General features: G+C 31.8%; 1 protein-coding gene across 1 annotated transcript; it reads left to right on the forward strand.

Annotated features, from left to right (window-relative positions):
- Positions 1 to 390: 390 nt before the first annotated feature.
- Positions 391 to 12980, forward strand: LOC127718703 (fibrinolytic enzyme, isozyme C-like). Its single transcript, XM_052224758.1, has 6 exons — positions 391 to 467; positions 2389 to 2467; positions 2996 to 3170; positions 4067 to 4221; positions 5059 to 5184; positions 12975 to 12980. Exons 1-6 carry the CDS (start codon positions 391 to 393, stop codon positions 12978 to 12980), a joined length of 618 nt encoding a protein of 205 aa, XP_052080718.1.
- The last annotated feature ends 8059 nt before the right edge of the window (positions 12981 to 21039 follow it).

Consider the following 21039-nt stretch of genomic DNA (forward strand, 5'->3'; position numbering starts at 1 on the left):
ATTGTCTATAAACCCCTCTTCTTTTAAAAAAGAATTTGTATTATAGGTAATTACTGTTCTCCAACCCTTATGAGTTCTTAAAAATAAAATGTTTGCAATTAAATAACATAATAAAAAGACCAGTCCCGTCTAAAATTAGATTTTTTATTACAGAGAAATTTAACATGTGGTGTTAACAAAAGGCATGAAAGTTACTAAAAATAGACTACAAGTGCATTTCAAACATACTTTACCTGTATTATAGTTCAAATAAATGCTATCGCTTGATATTTCACTGGTATAGTATTATAAATGTGTCAGTTGAAGTAGCTGGGAAAACCTGCAGAGGACAGGTGATATCACGTTCTCCCAATATCGCAAATGATATAAAAACAAACGGCCTGTTAAATGATGTACATTGGTGGTAGTAAATCCGAACAGAACCATGATGCAAACCGTCGTCCTCCTTCTCTGTGTGGCAATTATGGGTAATGTATAATTTTTCTTACATGTACTTTGTACATTTTACGCTAGTAAAATAACGTAACATTGTGCATAATGGGATATCTTGAGCTGCAAAGGTACTTATTTGAAATGAAAGGATATAATCCTTTGATGACCTTGTTTTGATTCTGTGATATTTTGATTTTCAAAGTGCAATTTGTTTGAGTTTTTTTCTCCTTTTGTATCTCATTTGTTAGTTTCTTCGTATGTTTAGGTGCGTCCAATGACCTTTTTTATTAATCATTTGGTATCATTTTCCAATAGTGTACTGATGATAATTCCAACCAATTGACCAATTGGTACATTTATTCTATGATATTACTTGAATTATAAAACTAGCGGAAACATTACTTACGGTTTATATTTCTTTTTCGCTATGAAAGTAAGAATAACTGGGTTTATAGCTTATCAAACTTGTACACACCAAAAGGACCTCCGTAGTACTTACATGTATGTGTACAGAACACGATCTCAGTCTTGTAACTAAACATCAAAGTTGAAATTTCAGGTAATGCTAGGGACTTACAAATTTGGCAACCCGGAAAAGATCTCATGGATGAAAATAACCTGAAGGTAACTTTTAAAATCTAATAGAATTTGGCACAATTTTAACCCCATCCACAAAATCATTTATAGACAATTGTTTGATGGACTGCATTTTAAAAAAAACTTAAATTTCATTTAAGTCCTTTTGATTCTAATAGGAATATTCAAATTCAGTGAAATATTCATAATTCAGAGTCATTTGGGAAAAAGCGTATTGTACATAATTTCACAATAACGATTATTGATATTGGGGAGTTTTTTGACACTATATTAAAACCTGTACAAGAATTAACATTTTCTTTGTCTCATAACAAATAAATAAATACATATTAGATAAAAAAAAGGAAATTTTTCCTGTCAAACATTTTGTTAAAACTAAATACTTTTTAATGGCCTCCAAAATATACTATTTGACACCCAACATAATTATGGTTTAGCACTATAAAAGTATGCATGTGTGGGCTATGCTTAAATTGAAAGAAAAAAACACAACGAAAAAAATTATGCAACAACAAATATCCAGTTTTACTGCTAGCTTAATAGAAATATGCCTTTGAGTTTTACTAATGTAACAGTTATTATGTATATCTTATTTGTCATTTTAATTATTTTCATAGCATTTGACAAATACTAGTAGAATCATCCAGGGACAAAATGCAGATATTGCAGATTTTCCATGGCAGGTGTCCCTCAGAACGTCAAGTGACAGTCACACATGTGGAGGGATCATTCTTACTGATAAATGGATTCTAACAGCTGCCCACTGCACACAGTAAATATCTAAAACATTTTAAATCAGAACCTAAAGCAGTGTGGATATACTTCTTATTTCTATATCAGTATGAAAATAACCTCACGGTATCGTAGAAATATCAATTGCTTATTATGTTGACAGTTGAACAACTCATCAAATATATCAGGCTTTTAACTTTGTACGTCAGACTCGCGTTTCATCTTTGAAAATTTGAAAATAACCAGCATGCTTTTGAATATGAAACGAAAGTTTCTGGATTCAAGATATGTGGATAGTTGGTAACTGCTACGTCATATGGTCTCATGGCTTTTCATACCACATCTTCTTACTTCATATAAAAGGTCTTTGCAACATTTTGAAATATGATATTTGTTTATTTTATTTTTTGGAGCGATCATGTACAGTAACTGCATGCTTGTCTATCATATCACATCTTCTTATATCATATTGGAGGTCTTCGTAACATTTTGAAATATAATATTTGCTTACTTTATTAATGGGGCGTTCTTGTACAGTAACTGCATGCATGCTTAGCATATTAATTTATGATAAAGTAAGATATACTGTAAGATATCTTAAACCTGCATATTTCATTAATTTTTCAGAGGTTCAGGATACACAATAAGAGTAGGAAACACTAACCGAAACAACGGTGAAAGATATCAAGTTAGAAGAGTAATTAATGTGAGTATATTACACTTGGTGTGAACATTGCGTTGAAAGTGATGGTTCGAATAAAATTTCTATTGGTCTTATTTTATTTACATATGTTCATTAGAGAATCGACTCCTTATGACTAGAAAGAAAATCTGCGGCAATCGAGTTATGGATTAACATTTTTTGCGTAACGCTGCAAGCAAAACAATGTTTTCCACTCTTGACACAAACAATTAAAAATCGTTTTTTCCTGCTGTTCTACATCTTAAAGTCATACTGAAGTCTTTAATACAACACAAATTGTCTAGCTGTACATCTAACTGTATGTCCGTAGTGTTGATTTGTACCGAATTCTTTGCTATATATCGATACTTTTAGATTTGTACTACTCTGGTAAGAAATCATTTTCTCCAATGGGCGTTTACCGATGTTGTGAAGTTTGAAATAAGACTCAAATATTGTTTTAACATTCACATTAGAATGATGGCAGCGGGACAATTACCAACGATTAATACTCTATAGAATTAGTTTTACCACTTGCAAATATCGTTTTAGCATGCAAATTACAATGATGGCAGCGGGACAATTGCCAACGACATATCCTTGATAGAGTTGAGTTCATCACTGGCATTTGGTTCAACAGTTGCACCAATATCCCTCCCACCTGCAGGACAACTATTCGAGAGTGCATCTTGTGTAATCACTGGATGGGGAAGAACATGTGGAACATGTAAGTGTGTTTATTTTTTTTGTTTATTGATTGAGTGTTGGTGTTTAACGTCACTTTCAACCCTAAGTTGGTATGTTTTTATTGTCGGACGTAACAGGGTTGACCAGAGACGACCAACGACTGCGTCCGGGAAACTGACAAAGAATCGAACTCACCTGACAGGTGCCACGTGCAGGGTTTAAACTTATTACTTCATAGTTGACAGGCTACTCGGACCACTCAGCCACCGATGACCCTTTTTTAATTTGTTTATCGAAGAACAAACGCTGGTTGATTCATTGAATAATTATGCTATTTAATGTTAAGTAATACTGATAAAAATGACATATGAAATACTATATGAATCAACTATTTGAATCCTTTTACATTGCTTTGATTAATACTTATATGTATTTGTCTTAAGGAATACACAACACTAACTGCGTCAATAAGTAAAATTTTGAAACGTAATATGGGCAAAAAATATCAAAATCATTTGAAACGAGTGAATGAAACATTTTCTTCTTCTTTTAGCATAGAGACTGCAATCATTGGCCACCCATTTATTTATTGCCAACTAAACGTCGAATATGTTTTTTTGTACGGTCCTTGTCTAAAGTACAAACGGCAATTGAAACGCATATGAGTCAACAGGACAATAATTTGATAAAGCTACTATGTTACCTTAGATAAATTTGGCTATTATTCTGAGATCCTTTATGATCATATATCTTCTGGCGTTTTGGCTTATTTACACATTACTGGTTTTCAAATGTTAAGGGTAATGCGTGCCTGAAAAGCGCTTCGGAAACATGAAATTTTTAAAGTGTTATTTTTAACTACGTCAGAGTGATTTGAACCTTTTTTTTATCAATTGATAAAATTTATATTCATATCTTTCATTCAACTTTATTTAGGTGGTTTACCAACTATCCTACAGAAACTTAACACACTGGCCCTTCGTAATACCGAGTGTGCAAATTACATGTCACCAATAAGTGGAGTGAACCTCATGTCAAGTCATATCTGTGTTCACAACCAAAACAGCAACCCCCAGGACGGTGCCTGTAACGTAAGTCTCTAGTTATACATAATAATAACACAAAAATCAGTTACCACAAATAAATAAAGACAATAATTACTAAATACATAAATAAATGGATTCATAGATGAATGAGAAAAATTAAATGATGAGGATAATATTGTCAAAATAATTCACAATACAGCGGGGATTTTTGGACAGTGACCGGATTGTTTTTAAATATCTCTTACAAGAAATATTATCGCTATATTAATGTCATTACTGTACATTTTGAATAATGTTCTGAACACACGAAGCAATCATTCTAATGTTATTTTAATATGTCAACAAAGTTTGGTTTATCAATACCTTCATTTGTATCAATAAGGAGATGCAGTATGAGTGCCAATGAGACAGCTACCAATCAGTTCAAATAAAGTGGAAATAAGCAATTATAGGCAACCATACAGCCTTTAAAAATAAAAAAAAACACCTTAAAGTCAGCTGTAAAATGCCCCGACATGAAAAATGTGAACAATTCTATAGAGAATACTAGCTGCCAACTTCAGAACAAATTTAGGTCAAATTTATGTTCCGTTGACATTTTTATATGATTCGTCAGTTTTCATTTCTAACAATAAATCAGTCAAATAATAATCAATCATATTTTCATTCGTTTAAATCAGAGTAATGCCTTCCATTTAAATCAATGTAATTTTTAAAAGACAATTTTTGCTTTGCTCATTGTTGAAGGCCGTACGGTGATCTATAGTTGTTATTTTCCGTGTCATTTGGTCTCTTATGAAGATTGTTTCATTGGCAATCATACCACATCTTCTTTTTAATAAAAACAAGAAAAACAAAATGATGATATTTTTTATATTTCAGGGTGACAGTGGTGGTCCCATGACATGTACAGTAAGTGGTCAGACGTACGTGGCTGGTGTGACATCTTGGGTTATATCTTCTCAGTCTACAGGATGTCTGCCTGATTACCCTAGTGTGTATACACGGGTAACATCATTCCTCTCATGGATTAGACTCTACGTGTCGGGTGTTTGATACCTTGAAATCAATACGCAATAAAATATTCCCGAACATTTATTGCTTTCTCTTAATTCTACTTACTTTAAATGATTTTACAATTGTTTCTCTTGGAAACAGATAGTGTATTTTTTGTTGTTGAATATATCATTTTCATTTAACTTTTTAATTGCCAAATTTTTGAATCTAAAACTACGAAGTGACTCTCAATTTAATCTTGTCACATATAAGACAATAGTAAATTACAAAAATATCCACGGAAAATTCAAAACGGAAACACACTTATTAAAATGCAAAATCAAAAGCTGAAAAGCATAAAACGAATGGAAAACAACTGTCAAAATCCTGACTTGGTATAGCATTTCATTATGTAGAAAATGAGATAGACAACCACCTTCTCTTTTAGGCGAGTGACTTATTTCAAAAAGACGCTTAGTTAACGACTTTAATGCACCCACCTAACACACGGCTGTATTATATATCATTCGAAAGCTAATAATCTGTACTTTCTGGTTTGTCCGGTCGTAAAAAAATCGTACGGTGCATTTTCTGTTAAATCAAGGTCAAAGGTCATGAAAAAACATTCCAATTTGCGATTAATAAACAAAAAGCCATTTTCTAATTCTTGTACCATAAAATTTTTCAAAAGATCATATGAACTTTATATAACATAATACATTATTTCCAAATCAAACAAAAAATAAGAGGTTATATGCGCAATATTTCCCGAAAATTGAAATTCATCCCAAATCCTAAAAAAATGAAAAATTGTTCCAAAAGCAAAATATATCTTGGGGGATCGATATTTGTATGCTAAAAAAATAGATAAATAATATGTTTTAGGTCAAGGAATATTTGTTTTGTAATTTTAAGATGCAATTATTAATTATTGTTCATAGAACAGCCTTCTGTTGAAGTGTTTTCAGTTGCCCAAAAATCTGCCATCTGCAAATAGCGATCATGTTGTTATTCTATGTTAAGATAGCACATCGCTAATTGTCAATATCAGGGAGGAGAATGATTTTCAATAATAAAAGAAGGGGTATTTAAAGTTCGTAAAGAATATATACGAGCTAATTGAGGTAAAAATATGTTTTTTACGAAGTCAAACTTATTTACCCTTTTTAATCATGTTTAAATGCAAACATGACTTTGCGACTAAATCGTAGACAACATTGAAATAAGTAACCTTATTTAGAAACACTTGGTTGTCTAAAGCGGTATGTAAACGAACTACATATAATGCTGCTGCTTCTTATTTAGTTTAAAATCGTGTTAGACATATTAAATGTGTTTAGAAGTTAAACTTTAATCTCTTTATTTATTTGAATAAAAGATGCTTCTATATATCTTTATTCTCACAAACCAAATTTCAAAGGTAAAGAGATAGGATTGAGTGTTTTCAACATAAGCTTTTAAAATTCAAATGCAGGTCATTGTGTATGTAAAACACTATAAGCAGTTGTGAAATAAAAAAATGAAAAAGTTGAGTACCTTCCTGACCTCATAAAATCGTTTTCTTGCTGTGCTGTGTTTTGTGGACTGTTGTTCGTCTCTTGGACTTTAATTTTATTTTGTTCATGGTTTGAATTAAGTTTATTTGATTCATGGTTTGAGATGGTGATTGTCCCTTTGGTATTATTTCACTTTAAAGATATTAACTTGCAGTAATGAAAATCGGCAAAAAAATCGCATCAAAGTAAAGTAAAGAAGATTAACGCAATAAGACAAATATCCGCGAAAATAACTTAATTTGCTCACGGTGATATATATATAGAACCAAATCGTTATCATGATACATTTAACTACAATGATCTACAATTTTTAAAACTTTTACTACTTGAAGAGTGACGAAATATATCAAAGGGACAGCAAACTTATAATTGAAAACGAACTGACAAAGCCGGGCAAAAAACGAACAAGACAAGCAACAGTATACAAAACACAACATATAAAACTACAGATTGAGTAACACAAACCCCCCAAAAATATTTGGGGTGAACTCAGGGGCTCCAAAAAGGTGAACAGATCATGTTCCACATGTGACACCTCTCTTGTGGCTCGTGTAATTCCTACCTCGGTGCCAAGCCTTATTCGGTAGGTGACATTCAAGGCAGAAATGACGGTATTTTGGTTACGTCGATTGGAACCTTTCCATGTTATCAGTCGTCATCTGGTAAAACAGATATTTCATAATTGTCAACCAACTCGTAGTGGCGTCCATAAAATTTTTAAAGGGATGATTTCAACTTTGCATTTGAACTCTGGTTTAAAACCATGTTCAAACCACCATTTTTCTTCAAATGTCCTGTACCAAGTCAGGCATATGGCAGTTGGTATCGAATAATCTCTTTCTTTGTATGTTAATGTTTGTTTTTGTAGCAGTTCAGTGTTTCTGTTATTCCGTTGTGTTCCTCTTATAGTTGATGCGTTTCCCACGGTTTTGGTTTGTGACCCGGATTTGTTTCAGTAACTAGTAAATCGATTGATGACTATTGAATAGCGGTATACTATAGTTGCCTTTATTTAATATCTTCATTGTGAGCAGTAACGCACTATCACGACAATCGTGAAAGTAAATACAAGCTCTGGAATATTGTATCAACTTGGAGATATATATTCCACAAGAAGATGCCGCGAAATCGCGTTACAATTGGGCAAGTGTTTAAATACAGAGTTTTATTTAATGTTGCGGGCAGAACGTCGACTGAGCATTCTCAATTTTAAAGACAAATTTAGGAAATGCAAAACCCTACATTTATACGTCATATCATAAATATTCCGACTTGTTATTGTTTCCGAGGAGTTGAGGCTCAATGAAATCGGTCTCCTCCTTTAATAGTATAGATATGCAGTGTTGCTATAATGTTGCTACATAGAAATGAAAAGTTTATTATTGGTTAGTAAGGAGTGTTTTTATGGGTTCACCGTAGATTTATGCTCATCTCTTTTATCGTAAAACTTGTTCTCAACCAACCCTCATCGTCGATGTCAAGATAAGTGGTAGAGTAAACTATATCTGTTGAGTCTTTTTTTTTAAATTTCAATGGAAAATACGAGTCCAACACTGTGACAAATTTGGCACTATACAGCGAGATGACATCATCTATATAGTGGAAAGTGAAGTTTCAAGATAATAGTAGCTTCTTTTCAGTCGTCATCAGAAGCTCTTGCATGAAGTCATCCTCGTATGAAAAATAAACTAGTCAATCAAGCTATTCAGAAAGTCTAGTTGTAACTAGAATCGTTGCGTATTAACGGATTTTTTTCTTCAAAATTATTCTTATTCGATGAATTAATGCATTTAAACAATGAACAACGCAATTTAAGCAATCAAGAAGTCAAGTTTTATAATGTGTTTACTGGTTTTTAAATTCTTTTAAATTTCAATTTTCATCAATTTATTTTTTATTTATTTTTGTCTAAATTTTCAATTTATTTTTTAAGGTTCACATTAAATAAATAAAAGGTCTTTTCACTACATCAATATTTATAATGAAGCTACAAATCAAACAATTAGAAAAGTCAAAAGATGTTTATTTCAGTCTGGTAGTTACAATGCAGATTGCAATCTCTTAGTTTCGCCCCTTTTATTTCAAGCAATAGTATGATTCGCACACATATTTTTTTACTTTAAATTTTTCAGATTCTTAAGAATGTGTTTATTTAATCTTATATTGAACAAATACAATGTTTATATAGGAAGAAATGCTTAAAAGCTGTTTTTTTCGCAGATGGCGGTATTTTGGGCAACTGCATGAGTTGTTATGATTTGCTGTTTGATTAGAAGTAAGCATAATTTTAGGAAATTTATGATGTCAAAAACTTCTTTGATAGTTATTACAAGGTTTTACTTAGTTTTAAGTGATTAGCAGTTGCATCAGAAAGAAAAAATTGGGTTTTCACACATTTTGTTAACTTTTTCTCGAACTTCAGGAAACATGTGCTGTCAATCAAAACACGTTTTAAATATTTTAAAATGCATTTGATTAATGACCGTTAATCTCTCTGCTAAAAGTTTAAATGGTTTGCATATGTGAATTTAGTATATAAAAGTCATATTATGCAATCAAGCTGAAATCTTAGAAAATATGCACTTATTCGTCCTTGGCCTTTGATCTTGATTTGACGGAAATTGCACCGTACGATTTTTTTACGACCGGGCAAAACAGATAGTACAGATGTGTAGCTTTCAAATGATATATAATTTAGCCGTGTGTTAGGTGGGTGCATTAAAAATGTAATTTTATGGTTAAAGTCACTCGCCTATTTCTGTTGATTTGAATCAAAAGTTAAGATATACCTCATCTGGTTAAAATGTGAACGAAACATTGTGTGTCATCATATCTAATTATATAATGACATTAAAATCATATGCAATATTCGTGCAACTTCATGTGCCAAATGTATGTGTGAATGTTTATATCAGATTTCCGTCGCAAACGAAGCAACTCAAACCATACCTTAGCATCTTTGGTGACTCGGATGTAAGGAGAGAATATACGCTCAACAACTCATGACAAAAACATTATTACAGCTTGTTTCAATGACTTTTAACAATTATTGTGTGAGAAGGCAAATATTTTGTTCAGTGATTTTTTTCAAAATAAAAAGTACTTCAGCGCGATTAAAAAACACAACGCATTTATCGAATTAAACACTAGCATTATTTAAATATGTCATAAGGACAATCAGCATTGACATTATGTTTTCTGCTTGTTGTTGGTAGCTTCGTGGTTGTTTAGGGATATGGGAAATAGGGTTGTCCTTTTTGATTTAACTATTTCTGATTCATTTCCGTGATCGTTTATTCTAAAGAACAATAACTGTTGTAGCTTACTCTTTTATTTCAATTATTAACCCCTCTTTGTTGTCATATCGTCGTCAAACTAAGTCATAAAATCATTTCTTGTTGTGAATTTGAGAGAAGTTTTATTGGATGATATATATTCCGGGAAGTGGGTATTCTTTTTCACAGGTGAAAATACTTTTGAAAAAACTAAAAACCAGTGAATAGCCCGAATAACCTCATAGAAGAAATCCAGATCAAAGTTGTTATCTTTTTAACATTCGTAGTGTTAAATTCATAGCATTTTTTAATGAATCAAAACTAGATACTTTGACTGCGATTTGGACACAAGACAGTATTAATGCTTTGTCCTGATTAACATTAATTGCTATAAAGATGATGATAACGTGAGATTAATTAATCCTCATTTTTAGATTAAACTTGAGCCTTTTGGAAAAGGGTGATTTTTATCTCGCCTGCGACGAAAATCGCGAAAAGCGACACATATGTTAATTAGCTATTTTTAATGTAAACTTTTCTGCTTAAGTCAGTTTGATAAGAACTGCTAGTGATAGATCAATGATAATGTCTAAAACGTTGCTTTACTATCAGTACATATCCGTTTTGTCATTTCATGAACTCAAAATGGAGCAGCTTTAGTTTCGGTGGTATCTGTTATAGCCAGGTGACCGAGATAGACGAGACGTACGCACACACACACAAATATGGAATATTGAGTGAGAGAACAACATCATTTTACCGATATCTGAAAGTGAAATCTTTGAAAGATGCTTTTATTTTTGTTTTATGAATTTTGTTTTGCATTTTAGTTCATATGAGTGCAAAAATCAGCTAAAAGGTGTACAAAATAAGCACTTACTTGAATACCACCTGTAATTGAATTCTCAATCCACCAAACTAGTTTTTAGTGGGGTTCGTGTTGCTTAGTCTTTAGTTTTCTATGTTGTGTCATCTGTACTATTATTTGTCTGTTTGTCTTTTTATTTTTGGCCATGGCGTTGTCAGTTTGTTTTGGATCTATGAGTTTGACTGTCCCTCTGGTATCTTTCGTCCCTCTTTCAAAACATATTATTACAATAAAAAAAGTTCTGCCTTTTGGTGATCTCCTCTGTGGTGTATTTGTTGTTCGAATCAGTTTCATTTTGCACAAACTAAGATTTATCGCGACTTAAATCACGAAACTTGTATCTACTAATCTCAGTATTTTTGATAAACAGCACTGCTCAAAGAGAAGATGTAGTTCATTCTTCAAATGAAAATGAGGAATAGTAGTGTAAGGTGAAGAAAAAACTGAAGTTTTGATAATATTGCAAAATTAAAGTGATTCGGATTTAATATTATTGAGTTGGCCTTTAAAATTTTTAAGAATCCACATTCGATTGGCACCACTGGCTGAGTTGAATTCGTTGCAATATATTTGAAGACCATCTTGTACTGGAGAAAAATAACTGGTAGTAAGAATTTTTAAGCGATGTCCCGTCAAATATCTAAACGAGTTGGCTATATATCGTTCTTTTATGTGAATGTTTTGTTATCCAGTGTAAAAAAAGGGAAATTGCCATCGTCCTTTTTAATGCCAATACCATATAATACAGTCAAGTACACTGAAGTCAACTTTCCTAGTTGCAGTTGCTACCTCAGTGTGTGCTATATGATCTTCACATAACTAGAAGGAACTTACGGATAATATCAAGGACACATTAAAAACTCATCAATCGAGAGAAACTGACAATGCCACAGCAAACATTACAACGAAAGACAAACAAGTTCACACAACACTACATAAAAAACTAACGACTAAACACCACGAACCATACAATACAATAGGTTGCTCTGGAATGGTAGGCAAATCATGTTCAATATGTAGCACTTATTGTGCTACTCATGGCAAGTACAAAGTCTGCGATAAGCCTCATTTGTAGAAAATAACTGTCACAATTTATTATTTAATTCCCGCCATATCCTACCGATTCAATTGTATAAATTGAAATATTTTTCAAACGACAGAATGTTGCAGGAATAACTTTTAGTTAGCACCAAAAGCCTGATACTCAGACAAAATGTCAAACAATTGACGCTTTAAGAGTTTACATATTTCTATTTTTGACTTTTTTTCAGTATTCGAGATCCTCGAGTTTTATCCATATAGTGACAATAAAAAATTGTCCGTTAACTCCTACTTTTCTTTGCATAATTATATTAAATATAAAAGCTATTGCTGGTATAACACACGTGGTTAAGATATATTCTGATGGCAATATTTCTATCTATTTCTATTATATTCGGTCTCATATACATGGTACACCTTCCGTTTGATTACATATGAATAAATCATTTTCATAGTAACCTACATTTCCAACAAGAGGAGTGCTTGGCTTGTTTATTGAATAATGCTGATAATATAAACCTCCTTGTACACGACTGTTTGGTTATACATTCATTTTTGCAAGTTACAATTATCAATTGACTGTAACCTTATGTAATTAGAAAATACAATTACAGTGTATAATAAAATAACCTCTTTAGCCTGTTATTTTTGAAAATTAATATCATGCTTATATTTGTTTGGCTGTCTTAAACTCGATTCCCTCTTGATATCCATATGCATCATTGAATGCGTTTCCGTACACCCAAAGACCAAACGGGATATTACTAACATGTGTCATATTATGTTCACCACTTGTAATTGGTCTTGAAAAGGAGCTATAGGTACCAGATGCAGCAGATACTGTGAAGACGCTATCGATAGTAACATTTTGGTGATCTAACATAAATCCATTCAGTTCTTTAGTTAGGGCAGTGATACTAATAAAGCTTGTGAACCCTTTTGACACAACGGAAACGTAATTAGAGAGATATTGGTTTACGCCATGTATAGTCATCATGAAAGCATCCCCTTTACTATGTCCTACCTTATGTGGATATATCATAACAGATATATCATTTGTAGCATTAGCATATGATATTGTGATGTGAGTAAACCCAAGAATATCCTGTGCTGCATTTTGTTTCACCAAAACGTTATTAGTTGTGTTTTTTTTATAGTAATTGACGAAGCACTTAAACTCAACAATCGAACCGTGCTTGTGGCACGAGTTTCAATGTGTGGAACTCTATATATCTTATCTAGCTGTTCAACTGGTAAAACCATTTGAATAAAAGTACTGCATCCGCCATGACCAGTTATATAGTTACACTTGTTACCACTAACAACAGCTAAAGGACTTGAGCTGCTTATAAATGTGCCTGTCAAATCAGAAGAGTGTGAAATTTCTAAAGTGTCGTACTAATTGATGACTGCCGTGATATATTCACCAGATGAATATTGTCGGTTTTTGAAAGTTACAAACCCAGATTCAGTCTTTATATGAATATTCACGATTGTAGAATTTTCAATAGGAGTCAAGGCAGCAATTAAACTATTCCCATAGGTATTATATGGTTTGAATGACGGAATGTTATATTTTCTTGAAAGAAAATTGATAGGGATTGCTAGGTATACTATACTAGTATAGCTATTGTAGCTCAATCCAAAAACAGATGTTTGTTTTTTTCCTTGAAGTTCTAAACCGGCATGTTTTATTTCATCGGTCATATATACATTGTGATTAAGTGCAAATTTGTTCTGGTTCGGCAGGAGACTCAAAGATTCATTCATGTTGTTACCGAATGTATATGCGGTGTACATTCCACCGTTATTTGTTGTCACCAGTGCCTTTGCTGTGGCATATTCAAAAAGCAATCCTTCCGTAAAAAGAAGAAAAAATGATTCCCTTTGGATTCTGAAATGGACATACCGTGATGTGAGACTTACAATGCCAGAAAATACACTTTGCATTCAAATGAAGCATCCTATCAAACGCATTTACAAATAAAAATCAATCAAATGAAACAGTTTACTTACTTGAAAATTATTGAATGGTTGGTTGACTAAGAAGTCCTATCACTGCCATCAAATATAAATCATACCCTAGGTGAAACGTTATCTTCAGCTACAATTTTATTGAACTAAAGATACATTGATTTTATTACAGTAAGGAATCTTAAGCATTTATCTTAGAATATAGCAAGTACCAAGTTGAGTAATGTATGTGAGTTGTATAACGTATTCCCTATACTAAACAACGCATATAGTCTTAACATAATTCCGACTCAGTGCCAATTATTAATAGGTCAATTTCAAGTTGAACCTATCTTGAGGTACTGCGCAATAACATCAATTATTATGTACAGTTTTTCATACATGTAGACTGTGGTAAATGTACGTTACCTTGATATAGACACTTTCCTGTAGTCAATTAAGAACTGTTCCGTTTATTTAAAATTATCGGCAATTTGTACATTTTCCCTTTGATCATACTGCCTATAGTACAGCAACGTCAAATGCTCAAATCCATCTGAGTCAATTTATCAATGAAATGAACGCGACTTCATTCATACAACCAAACAACAATCTCAACATTTTGTACGCGTAAAAGTAGTTTTACTAACTATTTCATTTATTTCATATTCTCAATAATAAAAAAAAAAACAGTTTACACAAATTGCCGATAAAAAAATACTTGCATTTTATTTTTGTTACTGACTTCATCAGCTCTAATACTAGCTCGACATAGCAGGCTCGCCTGATTTTCTTGATGATAAAGTCAGTATCAAAAACAAAAATGCCGTTATTCTATATGTATTCAGTACTTGTGCAAAAAAATTAAAATAATAATACTAAATGGTCTTTAAACATCTGAACATTTGAAGTTGACTGGAAACTTTTACTTTACCACAGGGATGTAAAAAAAAGATTGAAAAGTTAAAAACCCTGTATATCATTGAGAACAAATTTGAAATGATTGACAGATAAATATGGTCTTTTAATACACTAATTATTTACAGGGTAAACGTATTTACACATAGTTACTTGAAGTTACCCTATATAAGGGATAGATTTATGGTAATGAACTGCTCTTGAGAAAGAGTATTGATGAGAAATTGAATTGTCTGATACACAACTTGATATGCGTGAATTACTGAGGAACATGTAATTACAATAAATACAAGTTAAAAAAAAGTAGCAGAATCCTGTCTATAGATCAATATTTTATCCCATAAAGCACTTCTCATTTAAACTTGTTATCGTCCGGGTTGATTCTTAAAACCTGACCTATCATTCTCCATATAGGTATATAAGTCAAAGTAGTTATGATACCAATAAGACAAATCCCTCTATTGTATTTGCGCACTTACAAGAAAAACAGTATTATGCTGTCTACGGTTTTCTTTTAACCCATGCTTGTATGAGCTAATATACTCTAAAGTGTCAATTTTTCTTATAATGTGTGTAAATAATTCTTTTTCATAAATCAGTAAGAAAGTAAATCATCGATCCTGTATTCGCCATTCAGGAACTCTAAAGATTGAAGTCGGTATGCATGCATATTTGAAAATTGGACATAAGCATTTTTAAAAGGTTTGGAGCCTGCATTTCTATATGCACAAAATAAGAAAAAATAAAGAGATTTATGATTTACTCCTAAAAGATAGTAACCAAACGAGACACACATACAAAAACAAAATACATATTGGTTAATATACGGTCTTTAAAAACACTGTTTATCTTTCATTTAAATCATTTCCATTCGATTTGCTGAGGTTTAACGTCTGTAAAATAGCGACGGTAAAAGTTCGACATCGAAATATTAAGGTAGCAGGTCAATATAGTTTGGAAATACAACAAAAATGTTTCTTTTTTCGGTAATTGTCGGCATGGATAACTAGAGAGGAATGCATACCAATAAGAATATCATTCACAAGCTTTATAGGAGAACAAAACGAGATACAATGTAGAACCAGGTTGCTCACGCTAGGGTCATTTAAAAAAATGAAATCTCTACTGATATTCACAGTATGAAAGCTGAATGTTTGTACTTATACTGGGAATATAGCAACATTAGGGCGTATTTCCAAACATGTAATCTTCTTTAATATATGCTTGTGGGTGATCCAAACAAACAAAAATGTGTTAGATTTCTGTTCAATCAAAGTAAAAGGAGAGAACTTTCTGAACAAAAATCAAAAAGTCTATCAAAAGCAAAGTATAGTCTTGTCTTTAAAATATTAATTGCCTACATTTAATTTCTTTTGATACAAAATTCGTCAAAAACTGTCGATATCGAACACAGCAATAACATATTTGAAGAATTGTACTCCTATATAATGTTCTTGTAAATTGCTTTGTACATCTTATAGAAAAGCTGTCAAAACTTGTCTGCTGAGGATTAAAAAAAAAATTCAGTTATTACTTTTGCCGAAGCCTCTGTAATTAAAATTATCCTGACAAAGATATTCATTATTTTGCTCAACGAACCGACGTTGGTTGTATGTCAATTAAACGCAAATATGACGTAATACTACATCATCTGAAACCAAATACTTTGATGGAAAGAGTTCAGTTGAAATCGAGCGTATTATCAGTGGCTTTTATTTTGGTCCTTTTGTGATTATGCTGAAACAGGTGCAAAAGAATGACAGTTAAATACCTTTTCATGACTCATTCACGGTACAATTTAAAAAATCAAACCGGGTCAAAGTAGCCAACTTGACATAAATTTTAAAATGACATTTATCTGAGAAGTATTTCATAAGTAAAACATATCAGAATTCAATTGACAGTGGATTTAAAAAAAATAACTATAGTTAGAACACTTGATTGAGCTTAGAGTTAAAGATTGATAAATGGCAATCATTATCATTAATGATACATGTATAGAAACAAACACACTATAATTTTTATTTCTTTGATGACACAAAATTGATGATCAGCACGACACAAAAAATATATTTAGATTTTTAGTGCAAAGGAATTAATTCTAATTTGTTTATTATTTAAACCAACCTTTTCTATTTAATGTTAATTTGTTCTCGTCCTCAGCATGCATAAAACTTTTTCGACTGGTGGGTAAGCAAACTCCAATTAATTAATCAATATATGTATACCTGAATACTGGCAAGTGTCCCCGTAAAAGCCATCTGTGCAATTACACAAGAACGCGTTGTCTTGTTTTTGGGTTAGGCATGTCGCTCCATTTAGACATGGTGACTGCATACTACATACATCTGTAATAAGTGGATCACAGTTTTTTTGATAATTTACTTTAACGCACATACTGAAAACTTCTGTATCTATGTTATAGATTTATACTCCACCATAATTGTAATGATTTAGTGAATTGTTTCGTATTGCGTCATCTGTGAATTTTGTTAAACTGCATAGTTCAGTAATGACACGTTTTTCTCTCTCTTGTATCATCGTTTGAATACTATTGTCAAAGAAAATCTTTCGCTCTACCTTGATTAAAAAGTAAAATCACCAAAATACCGAACTCCGAGGAAAATGCTTTTTAATGTTGTTGTATTATTTGCTGTATTTTTGTCTAGCAAACACACACAGTATCGTTGTCTGTCACACTCTTTAAGTATTAGTGGTAAAAAAATCCGTATTTGATCATGATGCAAGTCTTATACAATTTAGCAAAATATATTTAAATATAAAAGGACCTGCACTAGAAATGTTTATTCAGATAAAAATGCTGACATCCGATTTCAAATCACCCCCCCCCCCCTCCCCCCCAAAAAAAAAACACAAAAAAAAAAATTACTAAACAGCATTATCATTATTATTTTGTTTCCCTAGTATGACAGATATCATCAAGACTGTTTCTTAACAGACCTAAAAAAAATCATAAATAGGAGAAATCAGATTGTAAAGACATCCTGAAATCGTTTTCAGTTATCGCAGAAGAAAATGAAATCATATTTCATTGATATTTCAAGGTCTCGTACTATTTGTACTAATTAAATGTTTTAATCAAGCAACATTCAATGAAACATAAATATGTATTTATGACTTTGATATAACTCAGTGCAGATGTTACGTCTTCTTCATAATCAGGTTGCAATTTTGAAAAAGATGAATATGGTATTTACTATGTCCGTCTTAGTCTAAAATAATGAAACAAAGAAATAACTAGAATATTTATGTATCCTCAATTAATAAAGGACTGCTACAACACATTAGTCAATATTTCCAACAATTGGTGTAAACAATGAAATGGTCAGCATATACAAAATGTATGATATTACAAATTTGGATACCTATATAACATTTTGGATCCAGTGATTGTACCTTGAGGTTTAATAACGACAAAACAAGACCAATTCAAATCATCATATATTTTAAAGGGTATTGCGTGCAAGAAACGTTGCTTATGGTAATACAACACCGCAAAACGTTAATGCTAATTCAAGGACAGGAAAAAAAAAGGATCAAATACACCTCCATTAATTAAGATATTTTCCTTGTATCTCTTATTACACTTCCGATATCCCTGATATGGATGCTAAGAATAAACAAAACAATGAACTCATGGGAGAAGACATTTTTTAAAATTATTTCCCAAAGTGAAGATTGATAAAGGGATCATCAGATATGATGCAAAACAACCCCAAATATACTACTCAGGTTAAGAATTTGAAATAAGGATAGCGTATTTCAAATTTCTAAACACTGACAGACAATTTCAGGGATTATGAATAGGTCATAGAAAAAATTAACATTTGTAGATCCTATTGAATGAAAATACTTAAATTTCTCGCTTTATCATCGAATGATATTTTTATACGAATTCAACTTGCCATGTGCACCACGGCGGTCTTAATTGTTGAGCGAAATCTTCTTTCCCTTTGAAGATCTGATATAACTAAAATAGAAAAAAGGTAAAACAAACACTGGAAAAAAAATTCGAACTGTTCATCAGAAAAATACTTTTATTAGTTTTTATTTATGAGGAATGTGTATTTGCCACTATGTGATACTATATTGTACTATCAACTACTGAGAGTGTGGAACTTAAAACAAAACAAATACCTGCAGTTGTTGTATAGATAGTAGTAGTCGGCAAGATTGATGTTTGAGACAAATCGTTCAAATTACTGTTACACATATCTCCATTACAACATTTTTCACGCTGAACAGATCTTTTTCCGACAACTGGATAAGGATATTGAACAGTTTGACAAAGCTAAAATATTGAATATGTGTGGTAGCAAATTTATGTTGTTAACTTTATGAATAATGTGTTAAACGTTTTTACAAGCTTTCAAGTGTAAGATCTAAAATTTATGATCATAGATTCATATGCAATTAGATATGTTGTACTAGAATTATTACAAGCAGTCATATAAGACGAATAGAAACATGTATACGACTATTATTCTAAATACAAAAAGTCAATAACTCACACTTTTACCTTGACATCCATTTCGGTAAAATCTTTCTCCAAATCGTGATTCTTCAGATATGAAACATGACTTTAAAATAAATTGGTAAAACTAGCGCTGACCACTATTGTTGCTTTCAGTGGAATTAATCACAGACGTTACTTGTATTGTTTATTGCAGACTTGAACTGTCATAAGTGTAATGATTTTCGGTAAATGTAAAGTTCAAAATATAATACAATCATTCAAAATTAAAAAAATTAAAAAAAAATTCTAGCATCAGACATGGATAGCTTTCACCATATTTGGCACAACATTTTGGACCTTTGCTTTTCAAATCTCTTTTACCTTGGAATTGATTCTTATTATTCCCACCTCCCTGTCAGAAATGTGTCTTACTAGATTATAAGCTGATATCGTTTGTTAGGTTTGTACTTTGTGGTAAAATGAAATAAAACCCATATTCTGCAAATTTCCAATTTTGTACATTGCTTCATTTTCTCGAAACACTCATGGTTTTCGCGTCCACACAAATAATCTGATTCAGATTTGGCTGAGCATGTTGAAGTCATGGTTTTTTAAATTTTATAGTTTCGTTATTTGTTTTGTCATTCACCGTTTTTGTTCAAACGAGGCATATTGGTCTTATATTCCAAAAAGCGCCTGTCCGGTGAATAAAATCAAACATTCATACTTTGAAATATAACCAATTTCAAAACAAGTAGGATGTGTGTACACAATTTTGTACCACAAACATTATAAAAATTTGAAAATCGACAAACTACAGTGACCTTGATTCATTATACGAAAGTCTCGACTTACTTTCTCAAAACATATCTTTCTTAAGTTTTTGGCGGGTTTTGTATTGCTGTGTCATATCGTTTGTTCTTGATTTTTTCTCAAGATTTTGTCAGTATCTCTTTGACTTCTATTTTTTCTTCTCTTAATGATATCGTTTGCTTCATTTGTTTTAAGTAAGTATACTCTTAGAAATTTTTTTTCCTACTTTTCTATTATTAATAGAATGTCTTGAATCTACATATTGTGCAAACGTGTACGATACTTTTAACAAAACTATAGCTTACCTCGTCAAAATCACAGAATGTAACCTGATGACAGACTTCAGATTGTAGTTTCCCGTCACACTGGTAGCACATACTACCATTTGAACCTCTGTTATCTGAAAAAAAATATGACAAAACAAGTAAGTTAAGTTGAAAATTGTCAACATTTATTTAAAGAAATTGTAACAACGATAAATTCACGGAAAGAAGGTATCTTAAATTCAACTTCGAAATCAATAGATATAAAGTAGTTTTGTTTTAGGTGGCTTATATCAAAGAAACCCAGATGACATGCGCTAGTATATGACCAGAGCACATATGTGAAACACAAAGTTTTATGCTTTATAGTTTCGGAGCAAAATTTTAAACCATCACCTAACTATCTGTGAAAGTAGAATGCTTATTGGAATAAAAAATGAAATCCTTTACAAGACAAAGGCTTTTGTGCCATTCGCAAGCAAAAATATAAACATGAAAAAACTCGCTCTCGTCCAAATTAAAAACTCGTAGAGAAACTCATAAAGAATGCAAAGCTTATAACTGTATTCGCCGGACGTTCGTTTCGTCTACAAAAGACTTAACAATTACTTTCGAATCAATGTCAAAATGATTTATGTCAAATAGTCACTATTAAAAAATTCTTCTTATAAGATGTTTAAAATTTACCTTGTTCCCCACACCC

Source organism: Mytilus californianus, unplaced genomic scaffold (assembly GCF_021869535.1).
Source record: "Mytilus californianus isolate M0D057914Y unplaced genomic scaffold, xbMytCali1.0.p SCAF_10, whole genome shotgun sequence".
Lineage (NCBI taxonomy): Eukaryota > Metazoa > Mollusca > Bivalvia > Mytilida > Mytilidae > Mytilus > Mytilus californianus.